The sequence below is a fragment of the Natrix helvetica genome (assembly GCF_964273705.1).
Source record: "Natrix helvetica genome assembly, chromosome: 2".
In the NCBI taxonomy this organism is placed as follows: Eukaryota; Metazoa; Chordata; class Lepidosauria; order Squamata; family Natricidae; genus Natrix; species Natrix helvetica.
The window spans coordinates 189804922-189824082 of record NC_138552.1 but is presented as its reverse complement, the minus strand read 5'-3'; the positions used below and the strand labels follow the sequence as shown (position 1 = coordinate 189824082).

Here is a 19161-nt window from a genome sequence, read left to right as displayed (position 1 = left end):
AATAATGAAAACAAAATAATCTTACAATGTTCAAATGGAATATACTTTGGTGGCAGACTCTTTGAAACAGATTTCTGTCTTGCTCAAAAATAAATGCAATATATGGTTTGGCTCTGATTTTCCTTTCATATTTTGCTGTTACCAAGCTGTTGAAAACAGTTACAGTGTTCAGTATAAAAGCAGACATCCCCTTGGTCTTCTAAATAGCTCGGCCATTCATTTGATTAGAATGCAACTATTTAGACTTTTCTACCAGTGGTGGGTTCTGGATCCTGTTCCAACTGGTACGGTGCAATGGGGCCTGGCGTCCACCACATGCATCCTTATCTCCTGCAATGTTCCGCGATGCCTCTGCGATGCTCCAGCTGCTTGGTGAAGCATCGCGCAGGCACCGTATGCTCCATGCCTGTGCGTGGAAGTGCTAAAGAGCTCAAATACAGGTAAGGAGGGCAGGCGGGTGGGTGGGCCCTCCGGAGCACTGTACTGTAACACTACCGGGGCGTACCGCCTACAAGCCACCATTGTTTTCTGTTGTGGCCCAGCAGGAGCCGTTGGAGCTGCCACCAGACTCCGACAGCGAGGGTCCCTATGAGTCAGCTCTGGAGGATGTGGAGAACCCTGGACAGGGTTCTGACTCCGAGCAGGGATCAGAGAGGCTGGTTGGCCACCAGGAGGCGCCTGAGGCCTGGAGCAGTAGTGAAAGCCAAAGGGAGGGTGCTCCTGATGTCATGCCTTGGAGCAGTGGGGAGGAGACAAGGGGCAGTGAGTCAGACACCAGCAGGGAGTTGTTAGATGCTCGTTACCGGCAATTGCGGCAGTTACAGGAGGTAATTGCTCTCAGCTGCTGATAATTAGACTCCTCTCCAGACTATAAAAGGACTGCTTGTGCACACGCCCTTTTGCAGAAGTCAACGCATGAACTAATGTGGGAGAACAGTCTTGTGAGCGTGGCAGGCTGGATTGCTGCCAGTGCTACCAGTGCCGAGTTGTTATGAAGGCTTATTTGTGTTGGAGTGTTGGCAAGGACCTGTCTGTCTGTAAATAAATCTGGTACTTTATCTGTGGCTCGGAGTGTGTGTGTGTGTTGGTGGGGGGGTCAGAACAGTTTTCTACCAATAGAAGAGAATCTTTGTAGCTCAGGATTGAACTGTGAAGTCCTTGGTGCCTCTGAGCTTGGTTGTTTGCTTGCAGATGTTTCACTACCCAACTTCTCTCTTTTGATCTTAAATCAAGCCAAATCAAATGTGCATTATGGTCATAGACCAGCATAATCTACCTATGGTATTATTCCATTTACTGTGTAGAATGGGGCTGGATTGTGATAAGAACATACCAGTTCTCACTGCAAGCAAGTCAAGGTCCATTTATAGTCCAGCCTTTTGTTTCTCACAGTGGCCCACCAGATGTCTCTGGGATCCTTCCATGTAGGACATCCTTTCTTTTTGTAGTTTTCCTGTAACTGGCCTTTAGAGAGAGACTTCCTCCAACCAGAGGCCAATATGGTCTCATTGTTCTTGATAGACCTTTTGTCCTTGAATACATCTAGCCTGGTATTACAACTATCTAGGTTTGTGGAAGTCATGAGAATGAATTCAACAGGCTAGCTATGTGTTGTATGAAGAAGGGCTTCTCCTTTCAGTCAACTTCCCTGGATGACTTCAAATCTTAGTATTTTGAGACAAGGAGGAAAGCTTCTCCCTGACCTTGCATGATTTTGTATACCTTAATTGTGTCCCTCCAAGGTTTCTTTTTTTCCTAAGCCAAAGAATCCTAAACAGTACAATTAAAGCTCAAGAACTGTCAAGATTTTGATGCATCTTCCCTTTTCTAAAGGCCAGCTTTATAATATTATAAATAAAACAAAAAGGTGTGTGGCAGTTTGTTCGCCACAAAGTGTATCTTTAAATCATAAGACAATGGGAAGTTGTTAGAAACCACTTACTGCATTGAGGATGAAACCAATGATCCTCTATCTTCATTTAATCCTTTAGCATTTCCCCCTTCCTCACCTCATCCTGGCAACAGTACTCACTCAACAGCTTGATTAAAGAAACAAATCATTGTTATTGCAAGGGCTTCACCTTGGAATCAGGTTTGGGTTCATGTTTCTGCTGCAATCTAAATTTGTTGATGCCCCTTTGACTTTTTCACAGGTTATTCTCAGGAAGGTTTGACTCATAGGATTAACATTTTGACCTCATTATTCCTATCTGCGAAACATGAATTACCTCATGACTTGGACTGCAGGCATATTTAGTGCACTCCACTATATGGAATTTTGTTGATTAACTATTTTATTAATTTGATCAGATTTGTAGCCCATTTTCCTCTTCAGAGGACACTTAAGGGAGCTAACTAGAAAAACTTAAACATAAATAGTTACATTGCAATGTAATAAAACAACAATGGAGGAAAGCAACCTTGGATTTAAGACGAGCATGAAGAAAGAAGACAGAAAAAGTTATTTGTAATTCCCAGCATTCCAACCTTGCCAATCTAACATTGCAAATTCCATCTGAAAATAATTCTACCCAATAAATGCCAGTGTATCTATTCATTTATGTACATGTATAAGTTACTGGAAGGAAATAACATTCCAAAAATATTAATACTATGAAGTCCTAACTGATTAAAATGAGTTGCCTATACAAACCTAATTTATAAAGTGAACTGATCCCCATATACCAACCATATCCAATGAACAAAAGCATGAAAATATATTACACAAATGTGTTCCTTTCTCTTCTTCAACCACAAAGAAGAAGAAATCAAGAAGAAGGAATTAGAAGTTTTGTGGTAAGAGAAAGGGGTAGCTGCTGCACAGTGGAGAAAGGAAAAAGAAAAAAGAAAACGATATTTTAGGTATTACAAAATGAGTATACATTCAGTAGGCAAACATCTGCTAAGGTTCAGCTTGTCCTCAAAGGCATCCATGCTTATCAACAATGAAGTATACAGCCATTTGCACCTCCTGCCTAACTGTTTGTTTTCAACATTCTTCTATTCTGACCTGCTCTGTGTCAATTCAGAGGTGATTATTTAGGCAAAAACATAGGCTGTTTTCAGCAAGCATCCTACTAATTCCCTCAAATCATAACAACCCAGTTTATGAGGAAAGTCTGGATTTCTTCACTAAAAGGGGGAAAAAAGCATAGTTTGAAAGCCTGATCATAACAAATGGACTTGAGAAAATGAGACTATATATAAAGAGACTTTCTTGCTCACTTTAACATACAGGCTGGTTCATATCAAGAGAGGAAGTCCCTCAGACAAACCACTAGACCACATGCTGTTTAGTTTGGTAAGAGTAAAAATCAAAAACTCCCTCTTGGAAAAAAAAAGTCTAGCAAAAAATTGGCAACCAGGGTAACTGTTTCATCAATAGAATAAAATCATCTCTGTATCATTCACCATTTGGCATCTTCAATTGGTTTTATACGAGCTAACATTTCTGAACATTCCTTAAGAACACACTACACAGTAACCAAGTCAGATGGAACTGCAATTCCAGTTTGTCAGTTTTTCTTTTGCCAATAGGGTTTAGGGTTTTTAGAACCAGATTTATATTCTTCCGTATAGTTCTTTTTAAATTTTTAACCTCCTCCTTATGTGTATTTATATCTGTATTTATATTTGTATTTGATACTTATTGTTTGTTGTGTGGACTGTACACCGCCCCGAGTCCTTTTCGGGAGAGGGAGCGGTCTAGAAATTCGAAGAAAAAACAAACAAACAATAACACCTTTATCTTGTCTGGATTTAATTTGATTCAGTTCATTCCCATCCACTATTTTTTGTTGTTGTTGACTGATTTGTTTATGTATTAGATTTACATTCTGCCTTTCTTTTGTTCAGGACCTCAAGAAATATATAAAACACTCCCAACTTCTATTTTGTCCTGCATTTGTATGCCTGTGAGATGGGCTTAGCTAAGAGAGACTGACTAGCCCAAAGTCATCCTGTGAGCATCTATGGGGGAGGACTAGAACCCGGAACTATTTTTCCAACACCTGAATTCCTACACACTCAAGTTTCAATCAAAATAATCAGCTGCTGTTTTCCTGAAGTTAGATACAAAGCATAGCAGTGTGCTTCAGCATATGGCTCTCTATGTCACCTCTCATTCTAAAGGCAGCCACTTTACAACAATAGAATAAATATCATATCCTCGAATACTTCTATTACTTTTTGAGGCTAAATGCCTTCTTTGTCATGCAGACAATATAAAGACTCAAAATCCCAAGGAGTTGTTTCTTCTTTATGCATATTTTGTCTACATCGGAGCAGGAGAGATACAGTTCTATGAGTGAACTTTAAAAAATGTGTGTGGGATTGTGTGTGTCTGTGTGTATTGAAAGAGAAGCATATATAATACACACAATTCTATAATGATGTGCATAAGGGAACAATGAATACATAAAACTAGATTAGCTCCAGCTAGTTTGTTTTAATTTTTTTTAAAGCTAATCATCCTTTGTTTTCTCTAGGCTGGGGTGGCCAATTACTTTTTTGATAGGTCTTCATTCTCACAAGGTTAGTACATTGGGATCTCAAGATAGGCAGGACTAAAATAAAATGAGAAAAATCCAGAAATGGATATGAACACTTGTTTTCTGTTTCTCTCCTCTCTCTCTCCCCCTCCTCCCCGCTCCCCTCCTCCCTCCCTCTGATTCCTTATTAACTGAAAAGAGAACTTAAAATTCTTATTTTTTTTCTCATAATTTATGGAACGTGATCATTAAACCAGAACCACACAATAAGAAAATCCAATTTAAAGTGTATTAAAATTAATGCTCCATGAAAAATTCCAATGAAAAATTCAGTCTTCTGAGATCATTATTAAAACACACGGAAAGTGTCTAAAAAAATTAAAAAGTTCCCCAAGCAATAGCCCTACGAAAAATGGAAAAGATCAGCACAGAAAGAATTTATTTTTAAGGAGGTCAGAAGAGAAGGAAAGTTGTAGCACAGGACAAAATAATTATTCAAGATACTTCAAAAATAAAATTGTCTGTCTCTCCATCTTGAGATGCCAGAAACTAAAATCCAACAGCAGTGACTATTGTTAAGAGTCAAATTATTTTTATGAAGCAATATCTCACATAAAGACCCCATTATTCCTAGTGACTTGCCAAAGTATTCTGGTAATCTGTTCAGTTGCTGTTTATGAATTGGATCAGTTTCTCTCAAAATTGACACCATCTTCATTAACAACTGGAACAATAAATCATAATTCCTTTGCCCTCTGTCCTTCCTTGATTGCTCCATCTCACCCATCATTCCGTTCCAATAACCAAAAGCCATAAATTAGTCCATCATTTTTTTCCTTTTGGTCAACCCCACCCCCCTCCTCCAGTCTGTTTAATTTTCATTGGTATTTTTCCTATTCATTGGAGCTTTAAAACTTCAGCTTTAAAAATTAAAAAAATGAGAATATTACAGTACTATGACAAAAGACTAGTGCTGCTATTTCATTGGATTGCTATTTAACATAGCAAAGGAAATTGTACTTTACAAAATTAGGAAGGTTAGATACCATTGGAAATCTCAATGTTCCTTTATGAAAAAGTCAATAATAAAGTGTTAAATATTAACGTAGCTTGGTGAGAAAACTCATTAAAAACAACTTGTGCAAAGCTAAATATATTTACCTAAAACAATTTAAAATCTTCTCATAATCCTTTCTACTCATTTCTTTTAATTAAAAGTAATTCTGTTTAGGCATGCATTGTTATATAACCAGGCTAGGATAATGCAGAGTTAAGTTGTTTTCTTTTCCACCGTTAATTCCTTATTTTAATTTAAAGCATTGTATTATCTTTCAACAACGTAACTAGCTTTCGTGATCTCTTGCAGCTACAGAGGGATTGATCATTTTATCAGCTTTATTGCAGTGATTTACTTTCCAAGAGACTTTTCACTAACCTACTTATAGTTTAGCTAGCATCCATGAACTGGAAAACAGCAGAACAACACAGATTATTAAAGCAAGAGCTCAGTAGGCCTTTTAAATAACATCCTGACCTCAGAAATTGTTTTTAAAAATGTCCAAAATACTGTGAAAAGAAATATTTTTTTTAAAGGCCTGAATAAGATATCTTCCACTAGTTTTTGAAATCAGACAAAGGATCTTGCATGACATATTATTATTTATTTATTTATTTATTTTATTAGACTTCTAGACCGCCCCCTCTCCCCGAAGGGACTCGGGGCGGTGTACAGGTACAAAATTAAGACCATACAATCGATAATAAATATAATTAAAATTGGATTAAACAGACCCCTGTACAAGTTTATAAAAATTAAAAACCTAACCTTAAAACCAAAATTTAAAAATACAAACTGAGGTGGGAAAGCTTGAATTAGGCCAGGCCGGCTAGCTGAAATAGGTGGGTTTTGAGCTTCTGGCGGAAGGAGCGGAGGTCCGTGGTCATTCTAATGTCAGGGGGAAGGTCACTCCAGAGGGTCAGGCCCATCACAGAGAAGGCCCTTCCCCCCGGGCGTCACCCGCTGGCACAGCCTAGTGGACGGCACCCGGAGGAGTGCCTCTCTGTGTGAGCGAATCGGCCGAAGGGACATAGGGCATGAGTGTCTACTTCTAGGCTCTTTTAGTTAATTTGTATTTTGGGGGAAAGTGTAATTGGTTATATAGCTGATGTGACACTGATGCACATAGGATAAGACAGTGTTCCACAGTGTTTCTCAACCTCAGCAACATTAAGATGTATGCACTTCAACAACTCAAGTCTGGCGTGGGAATTCTGGGAAATTCCCACTTATCTTAAACTTGCTGAGGCTGAAAAAACAGTAGGATCAGATGGGTTTCTAAATGCTGTTGTTGTAAAATAGGGTGAACGGATGAGACAGGACTCAGGTTTCAGTGACAACAAACAGCTCTTTATTTGATAACTATGTCCAGATCCAGCGCTGGCCTGTCTGACAGCTAGCTCTTTTATGGGAGCTGTCAGGCGACTCAGCCAATCGGTATGGAGGACCTTGGTGGAATGGAGGACCTTGGTGGAGCCTATTGCTCCAGTCTCAATATGCAACAGTTGTATATTCATTTGTGCTGTTCCCAACATGTATGAGGAAGGACCTCCTGTCTGTATTATTACTTATTAAGATTATACTTCATAGATAAATAATTTGTTTAGAACTGGTCCTTTGCTTTAACATATGATTATTTGTGTAAACCTAGTTCTGAGTACTAATTAGTTGTATCTTTTTTTTTCAATTTTATTAACAAACATGTAAAATACACACACACACAAAACTTAGACGTACAACACATTTACACAATGCAATACAAACAGGAACTTCCTGTTCTTTCTAATAGCAATTATCAATCGATACCGCTCACCTTGTATTATTTCCCCTTATATTGTACTTCATTTGGATTTCACCATTCTTAACTAGTTGTATCTACTTCTTTCTCTTTTAGGTGGTTTTTTGGATCTATTAAACGAGCAGATGCTGAGAAACAACTCCTTTACCATGAGAATGAGTCAGGAGCTTTTCTAATCCGAGAGAGTGAAAGCCAAAAGGGTGAATTTTCCCTTTCAGGTACCCTCCACTTTTTCAATCATAGAAATGTTGTTAAATTTAATTTAATTTTCCTTAGTTTGGTTTAGATAAACTGGCAGCTGTTGTTGATGATCACATACACTTTTTATCTGGTGAGTGGGTCATTGTTTAGAAGTAAACATGCATACCAGCGGTGGGTTTCTGCTTGTTCGTCCCGGATCCGTAGTGGCAGAGGTAAGAGGCTCCTTCTACCTGCCCGGATGCTTCTGTGCAGGCACAGAAGTGCATGAGCGAACCGGTAGTAAAAGTAGTAAAAGAACCCACCACTGATGCATACAGATTTGAGTGTCTATGAATGAATACTTTTGAGAAGCGCTTGAAGGCTCTATTATTTCTTAGGTTTTTAGCAGAGCATGCTTTTAGCAGAAGTGCTTTTGAGTTCTTTTAAAGATAAAAAAAAAGATTACCTCATAAGCTTTGTGATCCTTCTTTGAATCATTTGGGACAGGGAAGGTTGTTTATTCCAACCTTAACCCAAAATATTATCCCAAAATATATCCCAACCATTTTGCTTTTCTTTCTACAAGGATACTTAGTTGCCAAAAAACGAATCTTAGTTGCCAAAATCCAGACGACCATTATATGGCAGCAGAGGGTTAAGAATGTTGTTTATATTTGCTGACATCTAGTGGTCACCCATAAGATTACAGCCCAAATATTTCTTGATAAAAATATTTCCATTTCAGCAAGACTTCTCTTTTGACTTTTTTTGACACCCCTGCAAGTGAAACTTTATAAAATGATTCATCTCATGAACCTTTTAATCTACATGTAATTATTGCTGAAGGTTACATTGGTTTTTTTTAAATCTATGAAGAAGGCAATGGTAAACTATTTCCATACCAGCAGAAAAAACAAATCAGAAAGAAAATAACAGATGTGTCCAAATGTGTCCACCAGGAATCAATCTTGACTCAAGACTTTAATAAATAATGAATACCATAAAAATGCAAAAAATAAGGAAAAGATATATTTTTATTGGCAAATTTGATGCTTTTCTCTAATATCAACCTCACCATATAATACTAACATTGGTTGCTTTGAAATTACTCTGAAATTACTCTGAATATAATCAGATATGTTTAAAAAGTTTAGGGTTTTTCACCAAACCTATGTAAGTGTAAGGAATATGGACCATGAGTTTTTGTTAGTTTATTGCGTATACCAGTGATGGTTAACTTTTTTGGCACTGAGTGCTGAAAATGGAGTGCATGCTCGCGAAAGCGCCGGAGTGCTGGAGCACCGGAACCTGGAAGAGAGCAATTCCCTGGACAGCTGGTCTGATGTGCATGCCCACCGGCCAGCTGCTCTTTCTGGGTTCTGGAGCTTGCATGTGCACTGGCCAGCTAGTCTTTGTGTGAAGACCAGCTGACCAGCATGCACGCTGCAACAGAACCCGGAAGAGCAGCTGGCGATGGCAAGCATGCCTACTTTGCGTGCCACCTCTGGCACACATGCCATAGGTTCATCATCACGGGGCTATACTTTCTGACGGGATGCAGGTCACTTATGTTGGCTTGCAAGACAGCCTATGGATTAGAGATCCTAGTTTGCATAGAATATTGGGCTTGGTATGGGTAAAATGACAAACAACAGAAGTAACAAGTTTAAGAAACAAATAGATGATAAGAAGAAGTGTATGGAAACAAGAATGTTTTGCAAGGTTAGGAAGATCTTTGGTGGGGATATCTTCAAATCATTGTTGACTCTTGGAAATTTCCTGGACAATTCCTGGCAATTTTCTTTAGCAAGGTTATTTTGGAAGTGGTTTGCCCTTACCTGCTTCCTAGGGTTTTAGAAAAAAGACTGGCCCCACCCCCAGTTGGTTTCATGAGATTAGACTGTACGGATTCTTTGTTTCTAGCCTAATGCCTTAACCAACACCTTAACTGGCTCTTTGGAGATAAATAATAAACAATAAACATTCAGTTTATGCATATTTTCTTTTGTTTTCTGACATCATATCTTTAATTTCTTTGGCTTACTATGTCCTACTCTTTTTCTGTGCTTGGTACAACATCGCTTATCCTGATCCGAGTAGCATGAAGTGTATGTAAGTGTGATATGCAATAAAAGACACTATAATTCAATGCTTTTCGCTAACCCTGCTTTATTGATGTCGAATGCGCACTTGAAAACTGAAAATAAACTTTAAAAGTACAGCAGTAGCTTTCCATGACATACACCCTCTTGTGGCAGCTGACAGAAGTTGCAGGTTCAAGGCATATTTCCTCTAAAACAAAAAGTGAATGAATTCATTAGATTTTTGAAATTAGAAAGAGAAAAACTAACAAAAAGTAATAATTAAGATGGAAAAGAGAAAAAAAGTAAGGAATTAAAGAGAAAGCAAAGCCAAATGTGCAGAAAGAAAAGAAAAAGAAATGCAAAGAAATCACTCCTGATTTTCTTTTAAAACAGATATTGTTTTAAATCAGTTTAAAGAAAGCAGAGTTAAGAATTCAATTAACATAGAATGATTATCAATGAAACCCTGCATATATTAAATATACAAGTCTGGCTGTTCTCCACATTGGTCAGTGAAAATTGGAAGGATGATGTGCAGGGATTGATACATTTATATTTATATCTGTGAATCCATGTGAATAAAATTATGTATATACAGTAGCATAGTATTGATGTCTTCCTTTTTTCTGTGTCATGATACAACATTTGGCTTCTTTCCTTTCAATCTTTTGAGGATCAAGGCAGTTATGCAGTGAGGGATCACTTTATTTTGGTTAATGATGACCAGTCTGAAACAAGGTATATAAGAAGACCCATAGAAGAATAGCATGCTTAAGTAGAACAACCCAGCATTGTGCTCTACAGAGAAGAGCATGCAATTTTAACCCTTTCGCCAACTTTTGGGTAAACAGAAACACATTTGTACTTATTTATTTTATTTAGTTATATTTATTACATGTATACCTGGCTTTTCTATCTGGCTACCTAGATTTTAGAGCATTAGAGCTATTGAACTCTAATTACCAACATGTAATACTCCAATGTTACCAGTACAGGTAGTCCTCGACTTATGACCACAATGAAGCCCAAAATTCCTGTTGTTAGGTGAAACATTTGTTAAGTGAGTTTTGCCCCATTTTATGACTTTTCCTGCCACGGTTGTTAAGCGAATCACTGAAATGGTTCTGTTAGCAACACCGTTGTTAAGTGACTCTGGCTTCCCCATTGACTTTGCTTATGAGAAGGTCATATGACCTTGGAACACTGCAACCGTCATAAATATGAGTCTGTTGTCAAGCATATGACTGTAAATCACATGTCCATGGGGATGCTGCAATGGCCATAAGTGTGAAAAATGGCCATAAGTCACTTTTCTCAATCCCGTTGTAATTTCGAACTGTCACTAAATGTTGTAAGCCGAGGACTACCCGTATTCTGAAAAAAGGCACTACATGGCCGAATATCAAAGGTAGAATTTTGAGAGGGTGGGCCTGGTGGCTGACAGTAGAACCTGGGGAGTCTGCAAGCTGTAGGAGGTCCATGTTTGCTGTAGAGGCATGATCTTGTAGAAGCACACTTGAAGGTTTCAGTTTTTATATTGTGGAGAAGGACTACACGACGGCCTTCTCTGATTTCTTTACAGGTGTTGGGAAAAAAAAAGAGATGGTATTTTTGTATCCTTTTATTTTCTTAGTTCGGGATGGAGCGACCGTGAAGCACTACCGAATCAGACAAATGGACAATGGTGGTTTTTTTGTGACACGGAAGACAACATTTCACACTTTGAATGCTTTTGTCATGCACTACCAAAAATCCAGTGATGGACTGTGTCTAAGGCTTGGGAGGCCTTGCATAAAGGTACAGTATAAAGTCTGAATGTTTCTCCTCTCCCTCTGAAAATACAGAGATTAGTATTTGATTATCGAGTTAATACAGGTATGATTCCCCTACATGCTGTTATCATTGCTCTAAGAAATGCACTTAACTGTATCATTCCATTCCTCAGGCATTTCAACATTGTATCATTTCGGGCAAATAAATGTGCAATTGAGGTGGAAAAGACGCATGTCACTGTGTGATTTATGAAGTCACAGTATAAACTTATATTGAGATGAAATTGCTAAGCTCATAACTCTTCCTGTCTCTAAGTGGTGCCTAAAAACAGAAGCCACGGATCCGATCAGGGAAGTAGAGATGGTACTTAAATATACTTTAAAACTTGCTGGCTTTCTCCTGCCTCCATCTAGGGATATTTTAATCTCCGAGATACTAAAAGAAACACTTGAACAAAATCATCTATTAGTTGAATATCTGAAGCTTTCCCTATATTATAGATCAGGGGTGTCCAAACTTGGCAACTTTAAGACTTGTGGACTTCAACTCCCAGAATTCTGGGAGTTGAAGTCCACAAGTCTTAAAGTTGCCAAGTTTGGACACCCCTGTTATAGATCATTTCAAAAGCAATTCCATCAGGATCTGAATGTGTTCACATTTACTCTTCTGATTCACTGAATCAAAAGCGTTGTTACGCAATGGAGACAGCGTGAAGATTAATTCCTTGCATTTTGCAAAGTTGCCCAATGAATAAGCAAACATGTTTTTTTTTAAACAATCTATTTCTTCATCAACTTTTGATATTTATTTTGGTGAAAACAAATCTGCCCTTTTATATACATTTCTCCTAAGACTCACATTTTTTAACATACTGTTCTATAGTGCTCAGTTGGATATAAATATAAATTAGATTGGTTCACATTAAAATATAAATCTGTCCAAGTTGAGGGGTGTTGTAATCAAAACATACCCAGTCCTCATCCAGGATATGCAAAGGCCAAGATTTCCAGATGATTCTTGCCATGCCTCCTCCTTTTCTTGTTATTTATCAGATTAACTAAATAAATTGTGCGTTGACCTACCTGTGATTGTCCAGAGAACTTAAGTTATTAATGCATATTTTCTGGACATCTTCCTAAAACCCTCTAGAAATGGAAAATCCTTTGTTAGCACATTATTCCATTGTTGTATAGATTCATAATCAGTACGTTCTTCCTTATATTTAAATAACGAAGAAATCTAGATAGCTCATTTTTTTACCCATTACTTCCAGTCCTAGTTTCTCTGACAATGGAAAATAGTTCATAATCTTCCCTGTAAGACGATATAAAGACTTATATTTTGCCTCCCTTTCCCCAGGCTGAACATTCAAGTTTTTTCAGCCCCTCAGCCAACTTAATAGGATAGGACTTAAGTTTCTGCATCACTTTTGTTGTCCGCACCTTCTCGCTTTCAATATTCTTATGGAAGTGTGGTACTCACAATCACATACTGTACTCTAGTAATTTTGCCAGGGCAGAATTTCTTGTGCCTTTGACACAGTATTTCTTCCTGAAGCATCCCAGAACTGTGTTTTAGAACTATTTCACGCTGTTGACAGCTTGTTGTTAGTGACCCCATCTATGCCTGCTCTGATATAGCCACAAATTCTTCATCTTGTAGGTGTGCTCTATTATTGTTTTTCCACTGAATGTAATAACCTGTCTATCTCCCTGTTGAAGGCCATCTATCATTTTAGGAATAAAACAGGCTATGATAAAATTATGGTGAAGCTAGCAACAAGGTACATATAATACCATAGCCTGTGTGTAGCCTGGAAAAATAAAGCACAATAAGGTCTATGGAGATTCTCAGTCATCCAGGTCATGGTTGTCCCAAAGGTGCTTTTTCAAGAGGCAACTGGACTTTCTGGTTTTTCTTCGAAGATGTTTTGCTTCTCACCCAAGAAGCTTTTTCAGCTCTGAATGGATGGTGGGAAGAACTGAAGAAGCTTCTTGGATGAGAAGTGGAACATCTTCAAAGAAAAAAAAAACAGAAAGCTCAGTTGCCTCTTGAAAAAGCACATTTGGGACAAAGACACAAGAAGGAACTGTTGGAAATAGCACAATGTAGGTATCAAACAAACCTATTTGAAGGGGATATTTCACAGAAGGGACATAGCTCTGCTTGCTTTCTGAAGGCCCACATGAATGATAACAAAGCTAAAAAGTGAGAGAGGGATTCCTTCAGACAGTTTGGCCTCAAAAGGTAACATGATGCCAATTGTTTAGGGATATAAAGTTTAGCACCAGTGTTCTGAATTGATCTAAGAGATGGATTAGTGGAAGTGTCACACTGTAATTGCACTGAGTGGACTCTGGCTACAGAATAAGTGACGATTGTAAACCATTTTCATTGCATAATGGGCTTTGCCCTAAGCATGTTGCAATAAGCACAATGCAATAAGCAATGCATGCAATGATCAAAGTAGAAGTAATTACCAGAGGATTACTTATGTCTCAGGAATAACATGATCAGCATTAGTCATTAGTGATGAAAAGTGACTGAACAGCAGAGCTCCTTGCACCTCTAGTGAATGATAAATCCAAGAACATCTCTGTGCAATGCAGATGGTGATTGAAAGAGAGGGCAATCTGTTTGATAGTTCCAAGTTCTATTCTTGATTGGATGGACAATTATTGACATCTAATTTTAGTATTGTAAGACTGATTCGATTTCAATTGCCTTACTTTTGTTAGATTAAAAAAACCCTTGGACTTTGCTTCTCCCCCCCCTCAATACATCTAAACATGGCACAAACATGCTCTGAAGGTATCCTTTTATTCTGCCGTGTTTCTATGATATTACCTTCATCCCAGGGCAGTCTTAATGTGTATAAGATCGGTTAGGCTTTATTACTGTTACTCTGGAGAAAGGTTGGGTTTCTGTCATTGTTCAGAAACAGAAGTGAGAGATAGGGGCAGGCAGCTGGGAGAGGATGTTTCAGGCTAGTACCTCGACTTATGACCACAAATGAGCCCAAAATTTATGATACTGAGAAATTTGTTAAGTGAATTTTGCCCCATTTTACAATTTTTCTTGCCATGTTTGTTAACTGAAGTTGTTACATTAGTAACACGGTTGTTAAGTGAATCTGGCTTCCCCTATTGACTTTGCAGAAGATTACAAAATGTGATCACATGATTTCGGGACACCGCAACCGTCGTAAATACGAATCAGTTGTTAAGCATCTGAATGTAAATCACATGACCAATGGGATGCTGCAATGGTCATAAGTATGAAAAATGGCTGTAAGTCACATTTTTCAGTGCCATTCTAGCTTTGAACAGTCTCTAAATGAACTGTTGTAAGTCGAGGACAACCTGTATAGCATTCTATTGACTCAAGTATGGATGGATAGTGCTAAAACTCTGCACTGGGAAAATGCCCTAGAGCAGTGATGGCTAAGCTTTTTCATAGAGCTGCAAGACTGTTCTTACAGATTACGGTGCTCCTGCGTGTGCAAAGGCCAGCTAGCCAGTGCATGTGTGTGCACAGGAATGGGGAAGGTGAGCCAGTGAGGCCACATGTCCTGCACGGGATGGCTTTGCGTGCCATTTCCGGCATGCATGCTATAGATCCACCACCACAGCCCTAGAGATTGCTGTTGGTAACATCTTAATACATATCCAGATATAAACCCTTCCAGGGTTTATCTGTAAGTAATTTTTCATATCTTCTTGGCAACCTTTTCTTCATGCTGAACAGTTCTAGTTTCTTCAAACTTTCCCCATGAACCCTTTTTTAAATAATGCTGGTCACCCTTTGTTGCCATCTCTGAATCTGATACCTTTGTCTTCATTCTTTCCGCAAATGCAAAAAAAGTACAACTACTAATATTCTGTGTGTGCCTCTAATAAAATTGTAGCACAAAAAGGTTGTGTGTGGAGGCATAGGTAAGTACCTTTTACATAAAAAAAAGTAGTCTGGAAAGTTTGTTTTCATTGCTTGTATAACTTTTAATTAGTCTCCAGAAAGGAAGAAAATCAGTTGAGAAATATCAGGGTTTTATCAAGTGATTAATTGTTTGATTGATTATCTGCCATCAAGTCGTTTTCGAGTTCTAGCAACCACATGGATAGATTTTCTCCATGATTTATTAAGTAGAAATAATTAATTTAGAATTTATACTCTGTGGATTGGAGATAGGTGTAATGTTTTTCCCCTGGAGATCATTGGTTTCTACACCAAGTTATTGATTATCTTGACCAAGTTCTTCTTCTCTTGTGTCAAAGGAAAGCACAATTGCGCTATTCTCACACATACTTTAAGGCTTAATACAACAAAATCTTCAGACTTGCAGGAATCTTGCTGCATCTCCACACTAGTGTCAATGCCATTAGGTGAAGGAAGCCCTGAGAGGACTTCAGAAACTCAGGAATGAATGACGAAATGATGGCTTCAATGTTGTCACGGCAACTGAAGAACCTAATGTAATCTTCTGCCATAAACAATAGAACACTCATCTCTCACCTGCTAGTCCCAAATTGTGAAGGGTGTCAAGAAAGCCTTTATTTATTTATTTATTTATTTTATTTGTCAACAAGTACAAGGAAACAAGTATGAAAAAATGGCACAAATAAATGGATATAAATAAGCAAAACATAGCCATAAGCACATAAAAAGAGTACATATAAATGGGATAGTAGGACCGGGATGGCAGGCACGTTGGTGCGCTTATGCGCGCCCGCTTAGAGACCTCTTAAGAAATGCATAAAGTCCATGGTAGACAGTTTGAGGTAAAAGATATTGGGGTTAGAGGAACTAACAACAGGATCAGGTAGGGTGTTCCACACATTTACTACTCTATTGCTGAAATTGCTTTTCCTGCAATCAAGATTAGAACGGATTACATTTAGTTTGTATCTATTGATAGCCCTCGTATTATTGCAATTGAAGTAAAAGCAGTCATTAACAGGTAGGACGTTATGGCAGATAATCTTGTACACTAAGCTCAGGTCAAAATGTAGACGGCATAGTTCAAGATTATCCAGACCTAAAATTTCAAGCCTGGTAGTGTAAGGAATTTTATTACTAGCCGAGGAGTTGAGTACTCTTCTTGTAAAATACCTCTGGACCCTCTTGAATGTTTTAATGTCTGAGATGCAATGTGAGTTCCAGGCAGGTGAGCAGTATTCAAGGATAGGTCTGGCAAAGGTTTTTTATGCTCTAGTTAGCAGCATAGCGTTACCAGAGAGAAAACTACATAAAATAAGGTTGCCTTTGGATGAATTTAAATCATCCAGTAAAATCATCATCCTATTCCCTTTGCCAAATTTTATAGAGCGTTCAGACATGATCCTCTGTCTGGAACCATCTCAGTTTCTCCACCATTTCCATTTGTTTCTTGATAGGAAAACAATTTTGTTATGGAAATAAATATGGAACATCTCACTAGTAAAACTGCGGTGGGGGGGAAAGGAAGATGTTAGGAGCCATCTGTCTGGAAGCACCCCCAGCTCATCCTAGGTATTTTTGAATTTGAAAACATTGAAATAATGTTTTCTGGCTTTGAAATGGAAACACATCTAAAATAAAAATCATACAATGAATGTGTGACAATAAGAACATAACATTCCCTGCTGGAAGTTAGTGCTCAAAGCAACTGTTTCATGCTGCTTTAGTGGAATTAGACTTTCAGCAAGGCAACATGCTGTCTTTACTATAGAAAGTATTTGGTAAGAATAGGCATCTATTTTGTTAAAAGCATGGCTCTATTTGTTGTCCAAAGCTTTTTTTGTTTGGAGGACTGATTATTAATGAAAACTTGCAAAGTTTGCCATTTTGGCATTCTTAGGCAAAACAAAAAATGGATGTTTATGTGTGCTGTTTTATTTCTATCCAGACAGAAGTCCCAACTCCATATGATTTGTCATATCAAACTGTAGATCACTGGGAGATTGACCGAAATTCTCTACAACTTTTAAAGATATTGGGTTCTGGGCAATTTGGTGAGGTCTGGGAAGGATTATGGAATAAGAGAACACCAGTGGCAGTTAAAACATTAAAACCAGGTAAGTTGAACACTTCGGTAATTTTCTTAGTCAATCACACAATCCTGAGGTTGTCAACGTCATAAGCACTTCTGCAGCTAAATCCTTTAAACATCCAATTCAGTTCTAGTGTTTAGGCTGCAAAGATAATTTTGCAGTTTAGTTCCTGACATACAGGTTGGTCATTTTTTCCCCCAATGATGAAAACTCAGACAGCATCCCAGCTGTACAACTCTCTCCTATCCCTGGTGAAATCAGAGTGCTCTGGTGCTTTAACACCATTTCAACAGGTTTTTGAAACAGAGAAGAAGAGCATGAGACATTTTCTTTTGCACAAACAACAGTGTCAAGGCAAAGAACAAGGGCGCGCAGGGTGCGAGCTGGATGCTAATTTTTGTGCTACCCCGTTAAGTGGTTGAAGAAAGCTCTGGTTCTGGTTGACTGATAGAAGCACTGAAAATTGTGAGGATGGCAAGGCTGAAGGGAGCGTGGTGCACTTTTGAGTTTTGGAAGATAAAATTGATAACTCTGTGGAAGTTCCCTTGGACTACCTTATATTTGCAATCGGGTTTCCCCTAAATTAATGCATTCACTTCTCTAAAAATAAAAATAAATAGCGATCATTTAAAATTAAAGTTGGTATTATCTGGGGATGTTTTAATTATTGAAATTAAAGAAATATGGGCTCTATTGACTTTTCAAGGCTGTGAAGACTAGATTTTTCCACAGACATTGGGGTTAGAATACCAGCATGGGAGCACCGGCATAGATCTGAGTCCCAATGGTTTCATATTTCGATTGAACTTTGATGCAGTTTTAATGTTTAGTTTTTGCTTTTAATGAAATTCTCTTTATTTTATTCACTACCCAGCATTCCTTGGATAAATATGCACCCATATAAATTAGATGAATGAATGAATCAATAAATAAACCTTGGCAGCTGTACAGCTGTTTTGTAGTACTAGCTGTTATAAGAATTCTCCTGTGCATTTTTCCTCATTTACTTATCAAGGAGAAATGTGTAATATAAATGTTGCCAATTTTCAATTTTGCTTAAGGTAGCAATACTTTTGGTTGACATTTTATATTATACCCTTTAAAAATAATAATAATTAAGATTCAGACCAAGGCATTTGACTGCATTGGACATAAGGCAGAACAGTATACAGTTCACTCTTCACCTGTTCTTCCCCACCCCTCGAGGCTCCTTATCCCCAAGGCTTTGACTTCTGAAGTAGTTTCCTTACAAGTGAGAAAATATAATAATATTAATATACACTAACTACTTAACATGGGTTGCTTTGTTATGAACTTCTGACTCAGCAGCCTGAAGTGACTATGTGCAATGCATACACATGTCTTCCCAACATCAATCAGTACAGGTTGCCCACTATTTCTTGAATGTGGGAAGAGATGATCTCATCCTACATTCTGCTAAACCATCTTAAGACATAGGTTGATGATCTTCCTTCCAATGTAGCTATGGCCCTAGCTCTGATTCACTATAGTGCCTTGCATGCTCCATCTTCTCCAGCAGCAGGTCACTGCCCTGTGTTGCTCTCCATTGTGGAACTAGTAGATGAGAAGATCTAGGTTCTCATTTAAAGAGCCACAGTGGTGCAGTGGTTAGAATTCAGTACTGCAGGCTACTTCTGCTGACTGCCTGCAATTGGCAGTTTTGCAGGGAGTTCAGATTTGGAAACGGTAGTCCGAACCGGTAGGAACCCACCACTGGTGGATATGCCTG

The 19161-nt window shown here is 38.2% G+C and overlaps 1 protein-coding gene and 1 long non-coding RNA gene across 2 annotated transcripts in view; one reads left to right on the top strand and one right to left on the bottom strand.

Annotated features, from left to right (window-relative positions):
- The window catches only part of LOC309387792, a 957351-nt gene that overhangs the window by 193548 nt on the left and 744642 nt on the right, over positions 1-19161 (bottom strand). The gene's annotated exons all lie outside the window — the stretch shown is intronic.
- The window catches only part of FRK (fyn related Src family tyrosine kinase), a 76360-nt gene that overhangs the window by 33595 nt on the left and 23604 nt on the right, over positions 1-19161 (top strand). The window contains exons 3-5 of the mRNA XM_081945894.1: positions 7442-7563; positions 11243-11406; positions 17267-17435. Coding sequence (XP_081802020.1) covers positions 7442-7563; positions 11243-11406; positions 17267-17435 — 455 coding nt within the window. The remainder of the gene's footprint in view (positions 1-7441; positions 7564-11242; positions 11407-17266; positions 17436-19161) is intronic.